The sequence below is a fragment of the Mytilus trossulus genome, chromosome 3 (genome assembly GCF_036588685.1).
Source record: "Mytilus trossulus isolate FHL-02 chromosome 3, PNRI_Mtr1.1.1.hap1, whole genome shotgun sequence".
Lineage (NCBI taxonomy): Eukaryota > Metazoa > Mollusca > Bivalvia > Mytilida > Mytilidae > Mytilus > Mytilus trossulus.
In genome coordinates, this window is record NC_086375.1 from 38,484,502 (window position 1) to 38,497,742 (window position 13,241).

Sequence of the window (13,241 nt, forward strand, 5' to 3'; positions counted from 1 at the left end):
TATCAGTGAAATATTCCAAAAAACAAAAAAGAATGTACATGTGTGAAACACAACTTGATAAATAGATGAACAGTTAATAATGCAGATATTACCAAACAGGTGTATGAAAATTCAATTTGTCCTGGATTATGTCCCTTTTTGAAGTTATTACAAACTGCTTAGTGAGAACTGAAAATAGCTATACTAAGTGTAAAACTTTAGGAGTTATTTGCATCATTATTTCTGCTAAAGCAATGGACACAGCTTGTTTCATTGAACTGTTTTAAAAGCAATCACCAATCAATCAATTGTAATAGTGCTAAAAACAAAACATAAGTGAGAAATATGAGTATAAAAAAGAAGATGTGGTATGATTGCCAACTTTGAAACAACTCTCCAAAAGAGACCAAATGAGACAGAAATTAACATTGTTATGTCACGGTGCAGCCTTCAACAATGAGCAACGCCTATGCTGCATAGTCAGTTATAAAAGGCCTTGAAATGACATATGTAAAACAATTCAAACGAGAAAACTTACAGCCTAATTTATGAAGTATGCATTTTATATTTCTTTATTTGAGATTTCAGTTAGAACATCTCAGAAAAAAATACCAGAATTTTATTTCACCAGAATTTTATACATTCAGTGTTTCAAACTTGAAATAAGACCACAAATCTGTTAACCAGAGAGACTGAAGATTATTTAAAAACAAATTTAAGTGATAATACGTATCCATTCTATAAGTGAAAAAAAATCAATGCTATAACTTTCAGCTGCTCCACCTGATATTATCATTAAAACATTGGTGAAGAAAACACCAAAACAAAGACAACAGACAAAAGAAAGATTTAAAGAAATGTATGATCTGGTAAGAATGTCACATTAGAATAGTTGTTAGTCCAGTTATCTTGTAAAGTTATCATGTCCCCATTCTAGTATTTATAGCAAAGTGTGATAAACAATAGGTTACTAAACCCATTTGAGTCATTGGGTTTACAGACCGCTTTATGTCTGTTTTCTCTCTTTTGTTGTGTTAGCAATATTGCATTCACCTTGTCCCTGCTACTAATGTTTCAGTTATACTTTACTACTGAACTAAATGACTGCTTATTTGGCATTAGTTTGACAGTGATGATTTGTAAAGTGATAAGATTATTAAGATCTGTTAAACACCTATCAGTACTAAAATGTTTGCCACTATGTTGAATGCATAAATTCAGCAGATTGGCAGTGATAAATTGTAATCTGTGAGCACTTCCAATTTGTTAGAATTTAAAGTAACTGCTTGTTTTTAGATATTTCAGATTATTGATAACAGTACGCTTAGCACAAACTCATTTACAACTACATATCTCTTTTTAAAGTCCGAATAGATTAAGAGACATTTTGGACAATTATATGCATATAGATTACAAAATTTAAATTTAAATGCTTCTAATTTATTTATTTTTTTCCCATAATCCAGACACTGCCACCTGAAAAGGAATCATTGATTTGAATTTACACTGAAGCCTGAATGATATAATCTTTATTTTCTGCCATTTGTTGCAATAGATGCAAATACAGATATGACTAATGGGTTTATAAAGACATTGATGGATGCTTTTTACTCTGATATTGTCCATAATCCATAATTAAAATGCATACCAGAGTTTTCAATGGCAGTGCATTGAAATAAATCTTAAGACTTAAATAGACTGGGTTAATTTTTGGACAAGAATACAGACATTTCCAGGAATTGGTTTCCAGAATAAATGGAAGTACTTGTCAGAATCATATTTAATACCACTTGTCACTGATTTATGTATGATTATATCTTTGTTTGTTTTTGTAGGAACTAGTCCCTGAATTAAAAGAAGGACTTGGACCTGAATGGCACCTTCTGATTGATGCTCTTTTGACTGATAGCACAAGTTCTGGTGCCAAAAAATTACATGATGCATTAGAGGTAAAAAATTGTAACAATTGAAATGTATTGAATAAAGGGTTACCTTATGAATATTTTATTAACATGGTGCTGTTAGAGTTATCTTTCTTTGTCCTTTTGTTTTGTCTCATCTCAGGAATTGAACACAAACTTAACAAAATGTTTACACTAATTTGTCTATTAAACTGTAATCACATAAGCAACAAGACGGGTGCCACATGTGGAGCAGGATCTGCTTACCCTTCCGGAGCACCTGAGGTCACCCCTAGTTTTTGGTGGGGTTCGTGTTGTTTATTCTTTAGTTTTCTATGTTGGAGTCGTGTGTACTATTGTTTTTCTGTTTGTCCTTTTCATTTTTAGCCTTGGCGTTGTCAGTTTGTTTTAGATTTATGAGTTTGACTGTCCCTTTGGTATCTTTCGTCCCTCTTTTGTCTACATATGAAACTTTATAGAATTGATTTGTGGTATTGTGAACAAGTATATTTACTTACGGTTTAATAGATTAATCTAGAAATTGACAATTGGAAGTTTGTTCTACATATTCCATGTAGTAATTACGATTTAATTCAAAATAATATTTTTATGGAATGTGAGTGGTTTTTTTTTTATGTTTAACATTTAAAATAAAAAATATTTTTGAATAAGCATGTAAAATTACCTAAACATGAACAGATCTATATGATCAAGGTATGCTTTGCCTGATGTAATTTAAAACAGAAAATTAGAATCAATTTCATCTGATTTAATGATAAATGTTTAGTTATTCATATTACAGGAGGGTGATTACTCACAGACAGTAGAGATTTTATGTTCATCTAACAAAAGTGCAATGGCTGATCTTAAAGAAAGTTATAAAAAGGGTAGGTGTAAAGTATGAATAAAAGGAAATGTGGTGGTTAACATTAATAACACAGCAACCAAATGACAAAATTGCCAAAAGGCATCTGGAGAGCAACTCACTGTCCTCAAAAATAGGCAGTTGTGTGATGGACCAAGTATGGATTGGTGTTCAATGTCCAGCGGCAAAAACTACCTCAAATGAGGATGTGAACATATTGATGTGATATAAAAATCTAATCCTTTTTCAAACTATATATACCAACATCATAAGCCTGATTTTTAGCATGTAAGTACACATGGCATCATGTCACCCTATCTGGACACTTAATTATACACCAGTATGCTTGGCAGAGAAGCAACACTTACCATTTTTTTAATCTTTGGTTAATTTTTTTTTAACTTTTACAGTAGTTTTAGGAAGAAAACCCAAACAGAATAAAAATATGGACACAGATTTATATTCAATTTGCAGCTAGTAAACACAATGTTGTAAAAACAAAAGAAAATCGTTCAGTCACATAGACAACTAAATGATTGAAAATCCCAATCTGAAACCTGGTTGTGTGCGTTCTCATGTTATTATGTGTGTTCTAATGTTGTTTTGTGTGTTCTCATATTATTTTGTGTGTTCTAATGTTATTTTGTGTGTTCTCATGTTATTGTGTGTGTTTTACAGAATATGCTGTAAGCTTAGAGAGTGATATTAAAGACAAGACAGATGATCCTGAACAAGCATTACTGTTAATTTTACAAAAGGTAAAACTATCATTCCAGCATGCCTCCAGTAGATTTGAAGAGCAATGAGTTGTGTTAACTAGAATTCTTCTAGAAAATTCTGATCAACCTTTCAAAACAACAGTTAACCAGTTATGTAACCTCAGTTGTCCATCTCAACTCCAAAACTATGCCACTGGTTATAGACTGACTTACAATAACATCCCATTGTAATGTGCAGTATTTTATCCATCATTCTTCTTGAACAGTTAGATGTAGGATTGCATTTATTTAAATATATGTGGGAATAGATGGATTACTCATATAATTTATTTTCATATGATAATCATTCATTATTTAATCTTACCTAATTTTTGTTTTCTTTCTAGGGATTAAAAGAAGATTCAGGAAAAGTTGATGAAAAAACAGCAGGAAAAGACGCAGAGCAATTAAATGAGGTAACTAAACTTCCATTTATGATTTTACTTATTTTCTGTTTATTTTTTCATTTTGCTGCACATTATTCTTTTTTATTTCATATCAGTTGAGAATAAGATTATCTTATTGGATAAAAAGGGGTCACATGGCATTCATTAATCTTCAGTAATAAATTCCATCGGTCATTTACAAAACAAAACGGACAGGAAAACCAGTTGTTAACAAACTTTTACATGATAATGACCGGTAGGGCATGGTTTCTGTCTGATAATGACTGTTGGGGCATAGTTTACGTCTGATAATGTCTGAAGGGGCATGGTCTCTCTGTTCAGAGAGATGTACTTTTTATAAAACATGTTCCTGTTTTTAATATTATGTTTAAGTTGTCGAATTGTTTATTATATTTTTTCGTTAATTATAAAATTAAAGAGAACTTGATAAAGTATTTATATACAGAAAAGTTGCACTAAAATGAATCGCAGTATTACTTCGACTGGTCTTCACTTTTTGCCATAGAAATCATACAACTACTCGAGTTCGCAATAGGCGTTTTGAATATATGAGAACTTTCCAAAACATGGTTTCTCAATGAAATAAACATTATAGTTCTTGAAAAACTGGTCATTATCGTGATACATGAACTGCCCGTATGACAGTGGTATTGACTGCGACAGCGATAATGATCTCGCCTTCGTCTCAGTCATTATCACTATCTTAGTCAATACCACTCCTGTCGGCAGTCCATATATCACGATAATGACCAGTTCTACAAGAACTATTATATAAATCTTTCCAATGTAGAAATTATTTCTGAAATCCAAGAATAATATCTTCAGACTTATATTTGGTATTTGTTTTGTCATCCAATATTTCAGCCAGATGTATGTTCTGTGTTGTTCTTGATTCATTCTTTTAAACCATTCATCAAGTATATGGAAAGGATGTTTCACATAAAAAAATCTGTGTACTGAGATTTTTATGCCCCACCTACGATAGTAGAGGGGCATTATGTTTTCTGGTCTGTGGCTCCATTTGTCTGTCCGTCCTTTCGTTCATCCCACTTCAGGTTTAAGTTTTTGGTCAAGGTAGTTTTTGATGAAACTGAAGTCTAATCAACTTGAAACTTAGTGCACTTGTTGCTTATGATATGATCTTTCTTATTTTAATGCCAAATTAGACTTTTGACCCTAATTTCACGTTCCATGGAACATAGAAAATGATAGTGCGAGTGGGACATCCATGTACTTTGGACACAATCTTGTTGAATTCTATGTACAAGATATAAACTGTTAGAAAAGTATAAAGGATAAGCAGTGTTAACAGTTAAATAGTATGGCATTCATTATCACTGAACTAGTATATATTTGTTTAGGGCCGGTTGAAGGACGCCTCTGGGTGCGGGAATTTCTTGCTACATTGAAGACCTGTTGGTGACCTTCTGCTGTTGTTTTTTCTATGGTTGAGTTGTTGTCTCTTTGAAACATTCCCCATTTCCATTCTCAATTTTATTAAAAAAAGATATAATTATCTTTGTTCAAAAAATATACATGAGATAAACTTTGAAAAAAAAAACAAAAAAAATATTCATATTATACACTTGGGTTTTTGCTCTTTTATTTAGACAACACCTATACCTGTAATTGCTCACATCTTTGTGGTTTATTTTCATATGCACTTGTGAAATTGGTAATCTGATCACATCTTCAAATTGTTTTCCCTTCCAAATTAACATTCTAAGTTATATCGTTCGCTACTGACCCCATACAGATCCATAGAGGGTTAGCAAAATCCATAGGGGGTGAGGCCGGAGGCCGTGTCCCCTATGAATTTTATTCACCCTCTATGGATCAGTAGGGGGTCAGTAGTCAACTGTATAACAAATTTATCGGACGCTGGATTTTTTCTGCAGCGTTTTGTTGAAAAATAAACAATGAAACACAACAACATTAATAGATGACGTGGCCATTAATGCGTCATGAACTCCATATGAAACTTACTAACCCCATATGGTCTCATAGGGGGTCACCATGTGACGGCGTTTATCCAATCACAACATGATAATTCATCTGCGGTCTGATAAGATATTATAGAAATGTACTGATAATCACTAGATTCTCTGTCACAGTTTTAATATATATTTTTATTTATTCATTTAATAGACTGGAGAGGGGCGATGGTCTAGTTCATCTGGAAAGTTTCTAAAGTTACTCAGTACTAAAAGTTTAGCCCATCTGAGAGTAGTACTTAACTTATATACTGTGGAAACAGGAGGAAGAGATGCCACTGATGATATCAAAAAGGAATGTTCAAAGAATTATGCAGATGCAGTTGTAACATTGTGTATGTTATATTTAATCTTTATTTAAGTCTACCTCTTTTTTTCTTTCATATATAAAATAATAGATCAAACTACACCAATTTCAAAAATAATTTAAGCCATTCCAGCAGAATCCTTATTTTGAAATTTTTTGAAAAAATGGAAAAATGGAAAAAAAATCCATTTGTTTACATGAAGGCAACCTTTTATACCATGATAGAACAAGCCTTGTGTAATTTCTTGTCATGGTTTCTGATAAAAAAAATTAATTGATTGTGTTTCTTTCTCCATTGGATATGCTCACTGCAAATCACAAAAGCAAAAAATTCTCAAAAGGAGTGCATGTGAGGTTATCAATAAGATGTACCATTGTGTTAGAATGGTGATGGATTTTCTTGCTGTGCTGAAACCAATTGGTGGTTTCGGCTGTGTGTATTTTTACTCTTTGATTGGGTTATTGTCTCTTTGACACATTCCCCATTTCCATTCTCTAGTTTAGATATTTTTATTAACTGTTGATAAAGAAACTGATGTAGTTTATTATATTTTACAGTACAACAAGTGAGAGGTGCTGAGACACATTATGCTGATCAGTTGTTTAAGAACATGGGACCAACAAATCCTGTCTTTATTGATATATTAGTCAACAAGAATGAGGTAAGGGAGATATTCCATAAACATCTAGTGATATAGCAGAGGATTGAGATATCTGTGTTCAGGAATTTCGCTGCTCAGTTTCCAAATAAATAGCTTTCCATAACGCTAGTATATATTGATAAGGGATTAATTGAGGAATCAAAAAAGCAAAAAAAATGTAGGGGTCAATGTGCTTGTTTTCGAAATATTAGCCATTGGAATTTTGGCTTGAAAATGTTCTCTCTTGACTTTTTGTAGCCTTTATCATTGACCAGTTAAAGTTTCAAAAACTATTAAAAAATAAATAAGATTGTATAAAACTTTAACAAATGGGTTATAAATATACATTTAAAAGATTTATTAAAAGAAAAATGGTGTCCATGGGCAAATCTTTTAAGACATTCAAATGTATAAAACCAGAGGATTTCCAAAATCTTACCAAAATTCCAGAACAAGCAAACATCCTTAAACTTACTTATTCTTTAATATATTTTTATTTATACCAGTTATCAAAGCTTTTACCATATGATGTATCACCCCAAAGGTATGATGTTATTACAGCATACCTTAATGCTGGAAAGAAAAGAAAAAGAAACTTTCTTTTTTCAATAAAAACATGATTTTGATAGAAATTTCTAAAGTATTCAAATATAATTTAACTACTTTACTATTTCAGGGTGACATGGCAGCAATAAGAAAAGAATACAAAAAGAAATATGATGCTGAATTACCAGATGATGTAAAACACAAGGTCAAAGGTCACCCAACAGAAAAAATCATGGTGGAATTGGCAGGAAAATCAAAAGGGGGAAAGGTAAATCTTTATTAGTTACCTCAAATTGAGTTTTACTTTACCCTTAAAACTTGGAGGACTAGATGCCATGATTTATCACTACTGTGGATTCATTTTTTTGTTGGATATCAATTTTTATGAAATTCATGGGAAAAGAAAACCAAGAATTTATATGTTCAATGAAGTGTAAATTTTCTATAGACTTGTATGCAGAATTTTGTAAAACTATGAAATTAAATAATCATTGAAATACAATTCTTCTATGATCTTGGAAAATAGGTATCCACAAAAATAAATGAATCCACAGGAATAGGTTATCTTCTTGTGATTATATGACGAAGTTAATATATTTCATACATATATAAATAAATTTGGTGTTTTTACTGTCTTCTGATTGGTTAAAATTATTAGTTTTATTTTCAATGTTGTCAATTTTGATGGCGACACACCCACTCTGCCGTTGAGTATTCATACGCCAACATGTGTGTACGCTTGTTATTGTTAGTATAAATAATATAAAAAGTTCTTTGAGCCTTATTTTTAATAGAAACTTATTTATAATGAATGGCAATGATTTATTTTGATTTTATTGAACCATAAAACTAATTTTTGACTCTTCACATTTTACATAATCCGCTTCGCGGATTATTCAATGTGAAGAGTCAAAAATTAGTTTTATGGTTCAATAAAATCAAAATAAATAATAGCCATTCATTAAATACAAGTGATAAAAAATGATAATCCTATGTGACTGCATTTTTTCCTTCTTCAGTATTTTTGTAACTTTTTTATATTTCTTGATTTAGTCTGCAATTTTAATTGTATACACAAAGCCTCAGGTAAATATTATTTTTTTTTTAATAAAATGGTGGAAGTAGTATTTTTTTCAGTTTCCATTTATTGACAATTTTAGATTGAGGAACAAAAAGTAAGTTAGTGTTCTAAAATATTGTTTTATATTTTGTGGTGTGATTTTATATTTATGAAAAATCAGGTTATACTTTGTGATATGGTTTTAAAACTAACAAAATATGGATTGTTCTTAGTGCATTGATTAAACTGTCATATAATTGGTGCTATGATATGGTTTAATATTCACGCTACTCCATGTGATCTTGTATAAATAGTCAAATTATCTTTTGTTTGATATCTGCTTAAATGCAATTTATTCCAATAAGCTGAGTTGACAGAAAAAGTCGTATGATTTGAGATTTGGTGTTGTTAAACCAAAACTTATTTTATTCAGAGTTGGTGAATTGATCTATAAGATTTGGGGATTTACTATCAACTACATGTATCACTATATTCAAATCAGCTGGATTGCCAACCAATCAAAATTGTGTCCTTCAGTGTCATTTTTCGAGTATTGCAAGTTAAAAAAAATTTAATGCAGTAATTATTATGATGTTTTAACTATGGACAGTAGCGAGAAATTAAGTATTGTGATCTCAAAAAGAGTTTCATACAAATAATACAATCAAAATGTAAAAGTACATTTGATCAATTATAAATCATTGCAAATATTTCTAAATTTACACCGCCTTCAGGTGTTTTCTGCTCTATGGTCGGGTTGTTGTCTCTTTGACACATTCCCCATTTCCATTCACAATTTTTAAGTATCAATGTATTCTACATACTTGTTGGTACTATATTCCAAGTGTGGACTAACATTCTGTTCTTTTGTTCAAATTCTTACCAGATGGTCACCTCTGGGTGCGGGAATTTCTCGTTACATTGAAGACCTTTTGGTGACCTTCTGCTGTTGTTTTTTCTATGGTTGGGTTGTTGTCTCTTTGATACATTCCCCATTTCCATTCTCAATTTTATTATTTGAATATTCAGTCATGGTGACGTTTTGATATCAATATATATTTCTAATGCTGCTTTCCTAACATTTTTAATTGGATAATAACATCTCTATGAGCTTAAGCTACTGTGTTTTGGATAACAACTTTTTACTAGAATAATCAACTTCTATTTTCATGGTATCAGTATATTAAATTTTCAAATTCCTCTTAAACTGTGTATTACGGTAAACATGGATATATAGCAAGTTATCAATTTTAGATAATTTCAATGTATGAGTATTTCTGGGCAGGAGTTGAAATTTACACATCCAACATCATTTTTTTACATTTCACAAATCTAACATGATCATAAAATAAGTAGAAATTAACCCCTTCATGAAAATTACTTGTATATATCTTTCTAAAACTCATAGTCCGGCGGCTACAAGCATATTTCAGACAAATTGTGCACATCCTGTTACAAGCATGAAATTTGGCATAGACCTTCCTCAACTATTACTCTTTTGTTTCAGATAGGGAGGCATTTGAAAAAAATGTCTCACTTCCGGTAAAATCCAAAATGGCGGACGTCATACTTAAATCAGCCCAAAATCTAAGGCTAGCCTGTAAAATGTGTTATTAACTTTAAACTTTAAATTTTTAAGTATCAATGTATTCTACATACTTGTTGGTACTATATTCCAAGTGTGGACTAACATTCTGTTCTTTTGTTCAAATTCTTACCAGATGGTCACCTCTGGGTGCGGGAATTTCTCGTTACATTGAAGACCTTTTGGTGACCTTCTGCTGTTGTTTTTTCTATGGTTGGGTTGTTGTCTCTTTGATACATTCCCCATTTCCATTCTCAATTTTATTATTTGAATATTCAGTCATGGTGACGTTTTGATATCAATATATATTTCTAATGCTGCTTTCCTAACATTTTTAATTGGATAATAACATCTCTATGAGCTTAAGCTACTGTGTTTTGGATAACAACTTTTTACTAGAATAATCAACTTCTATTTTCATGGTATCAGTATATTAAATTTTCAAATTCCTCTTAAACTGTGTATTACGGTAAACATGGATATATAGCAAGTTATCAATTTTAGATAATTTCAATGTATGAGTATTTCTGGGCAGGAGTTGAAATTTACACATCCAACATCATTTTTTTACATTTCACAAATCTAACATGATCATAAAATAAGTAGAAATTAACCCCTTCATGAAAATTACTTGTATATATCTTTCTAAAACTCATAGTCCGGCGGCTACAAGCATATTTCAGACAAATTGTGCACATCCTGTTACAAGCATGAAATTTGGCATAGACCTTCCTCAACTATTACTCTTTTGTTTCAGATAGGGAGGCATTTGAAAAAAATGTCTCACTTCCGGTAAAATCCAAAATGGCGGACGTCATACTTAAATCAGCCCAAAATCTAAGGCTAGCCTGTAAAATGTGTTATTATCATGCTACTATCATAATATTTGGTACAGACCTTTGTTTTTTACTACTTTTGGATAAATTAAATAGATTAGATGTCTTCAGAAACCCCACTTCCGGTTTAAATCCAATATGGCTGACATTGTACTTAAATAAGCTTATTTTTTAGGGAGGGTAACTGAAATGTATTTTAACGTATTGCTACTATCATTACATTGTGTATGAACCTATCTGTGGTGTTTCTGATGGATACAATGCATAAGACATATGTCTAAAAAACCCTTTCTTCCGGTAATATCCAAAATGGCGGACATAGAAATATCATTTTTTTATTCAAATTTTAATTTTTTCAAAATGTAAAGAAAATGATTTTATTTTGTGCTGGTCTTTAAACTTTTGGCTTAAAGTTATCCTCAAAACCACTTATTCTAGCATGTTGTAAATATTTAGATATAAAGTTGACAATAGTTAAAAATATGACGTAAGTTTCAAAGATGAGTCCTCAATCTATTTCTTTGATGTAGAGTTTTGGATAGATTGATTAAAACAAAATAAAATCACTATAGTACTAAAAATTATTTAAAATTACTACTATTTGGCCAAGAATACATGTTTATTCACAGTCACCATGACATGCACACATCACAGTGCACGGGATACCCGATTTTCCACATTAAAAATGACCACGTTATCCTTTCTTACATCCACAATGTATAAGCTTTTGACAAAATGATGAGGCCTCAAAAAGAGTTTTTCAAAAGTTATCCTCTTTGTCCCCGCCTGGAGTGGGTAGCATAAGAGCCAATCCCAAGCGCGTCTCCCTAAACACCTACCTAAGTATATTGCATGATTTACATGCTGGAAAAGACTAGACCAAGTATAGGGAATAGCCTCAAAAAGCCGTCCCTGTTGCGCAAATAGTTATTGCCTTGCTTCGTTAACCATGTTATACCCATCTGTTAAGTTTGTGCGATCTTACAGTAAAACCCTGGTGATTTAATCTGATTAATCATCATTCTTTTTGTTAAAATCACATCTTCAAATGCAATCAATGTCTCCCACATAGTCTTTTTCCCTCTTTCAAGCAAAGAGAGAACCATATCACAACATGTAAAGACATGGCTAACAATAAATGTTTCAGATCACTCAGATCACTCATTGCTCAGTGCATTTGAAAGGCCATTGATAGATATAATATTAATCCAAGGCTTTTGCCCTCCCAAACACAATCCATAGTTCGTCTACCCCTATGTCACGGAATAGCGAAACAGTATCGACAGCATCATCATTAACGACTGTTCGAATCATGACTCGTTTAAGTGCGTGTTTCACTGCATCAGACACATGCACCATGATTTTAGTGTCTGCCTCTGAATGTGAACTTGGTGCTGAACTTGAAATACATTACGTGGTGGATAAGATAGAATATCCTGACCATTTGTTGCTATAACTACCATACGCATCCAAGACTTCATCCACTCGTATTTCAGTTTCAAGATATTTTATTTCGGTAAGGACATAATACCCAATCAGCATACTCAGTAGGCCGCAATTCACAATCGGAGAGCTGATTTCCAACATTTACAAAGACTGTGGTATTGCTTCTCACATCCATAGATTCTGCAAAAAACACATATTGTCTTGCCTTGTTAACCTAATCTGTTTCTTTTATTTTTCGATCTTCCATCAAAACCACGTATCGTTTTCAATGACATTAAACATCAAATCCATATGGTGATGTTGGCTGGTCAATCATCATTCTAAATGCTATAGTCACATCTTCAAACTCCATTAAGGTCACTAACGCAGTTCCTTTTCCAGCAAACGTGTTATCTTTTAATGCCTATAGTGCATTTGAAAGGTCATTGATTGATATATATCTTATACTTTTACCCTTCCAAATGCAAAACCAAAGTTTGTCTGCCCCTATGTCACGGAATAGCAAAACAGCAATGACATCAGTATCTACTGTTTGAGTCATGACTCAATTAAGTCTATGTTTCACTGCATCAGACATATCTATCTTGATTCTAGTGTCAGTCTCTTCGTGTAAACATGGTGCTAAACTTGAAACATCATCAAGTGGTGGATAACACTTAACATCCTGAGCATTTGTTGCTTCAACTACCTTGTACTCAAAATTGTATTGAGCAAGCTCATGTGAATGAAAACTTAAAAGTTCTTTCTTACTGTCGTCATCTCTCAGAAAACTTTCCCAATTTTGAGGATGTTTTTTAATCCTGGGTTCGTCTGTGTATTCCCTTTCCCCTAAATGTTGCCCTTGCTTCTTTTAGCAGCTTTCAAACTACCAGTATTGTCTATGTTCACATTCAACACTACATTCACTGTTGTTACA

The 13,241-nt window shown here is 32.0% G+C and overlaps 1 protein-coding gene across 1 annotated transcript in view; it reads left to right on the forward strand.

Annotated features, from left to right (window-relative positions):
* LOC134711427 (annexin A6-like) overlaps positions 1 to 13,241 on the forward strand; it is a 70,257-nt gene that overhangs the window by 34,470 nt on the left and 22,546 nt on the right. Inside the window, exons 11-19 of the mRNA XM_063571996.1 lie at positions 754 to 848; positions 1,815 to 1,928; positions 2,683 to 2,767; positions 3,424 to 3,503; positions 3,851 to 3,919; positions 6,059 to 6,239; positions 6,770 to 6,873; positions 7,529 to 7,666; positions 8,559 to 8,573. Of these exons, the coding sequence (XP_063428066.1) occupies positions 754 to 848; positions 1,815 to 1,928; positions 2,683 to 2,767; positions 3,424 to 3,503; positions 3,851 to 3,919; positions 6,059 to 6,239; positions 6,770 to 6,873; positions 7,529 to 7,666; positions 8,559 to 8,573 (881 nt within the window). The remainder of the gene's footprint in view (positions 1 to 753; positions 849 to 1,814; positions 1,929 to 2,682; positions 2,768 to 3,423; positions 3,504 to 3,850; positions 3,920 to 6,058; positions 6,240 to 6,769; positions 6,874 to 7,528; positions 7,667 to 8,558; positions 8,574 to 13,241) is intronic.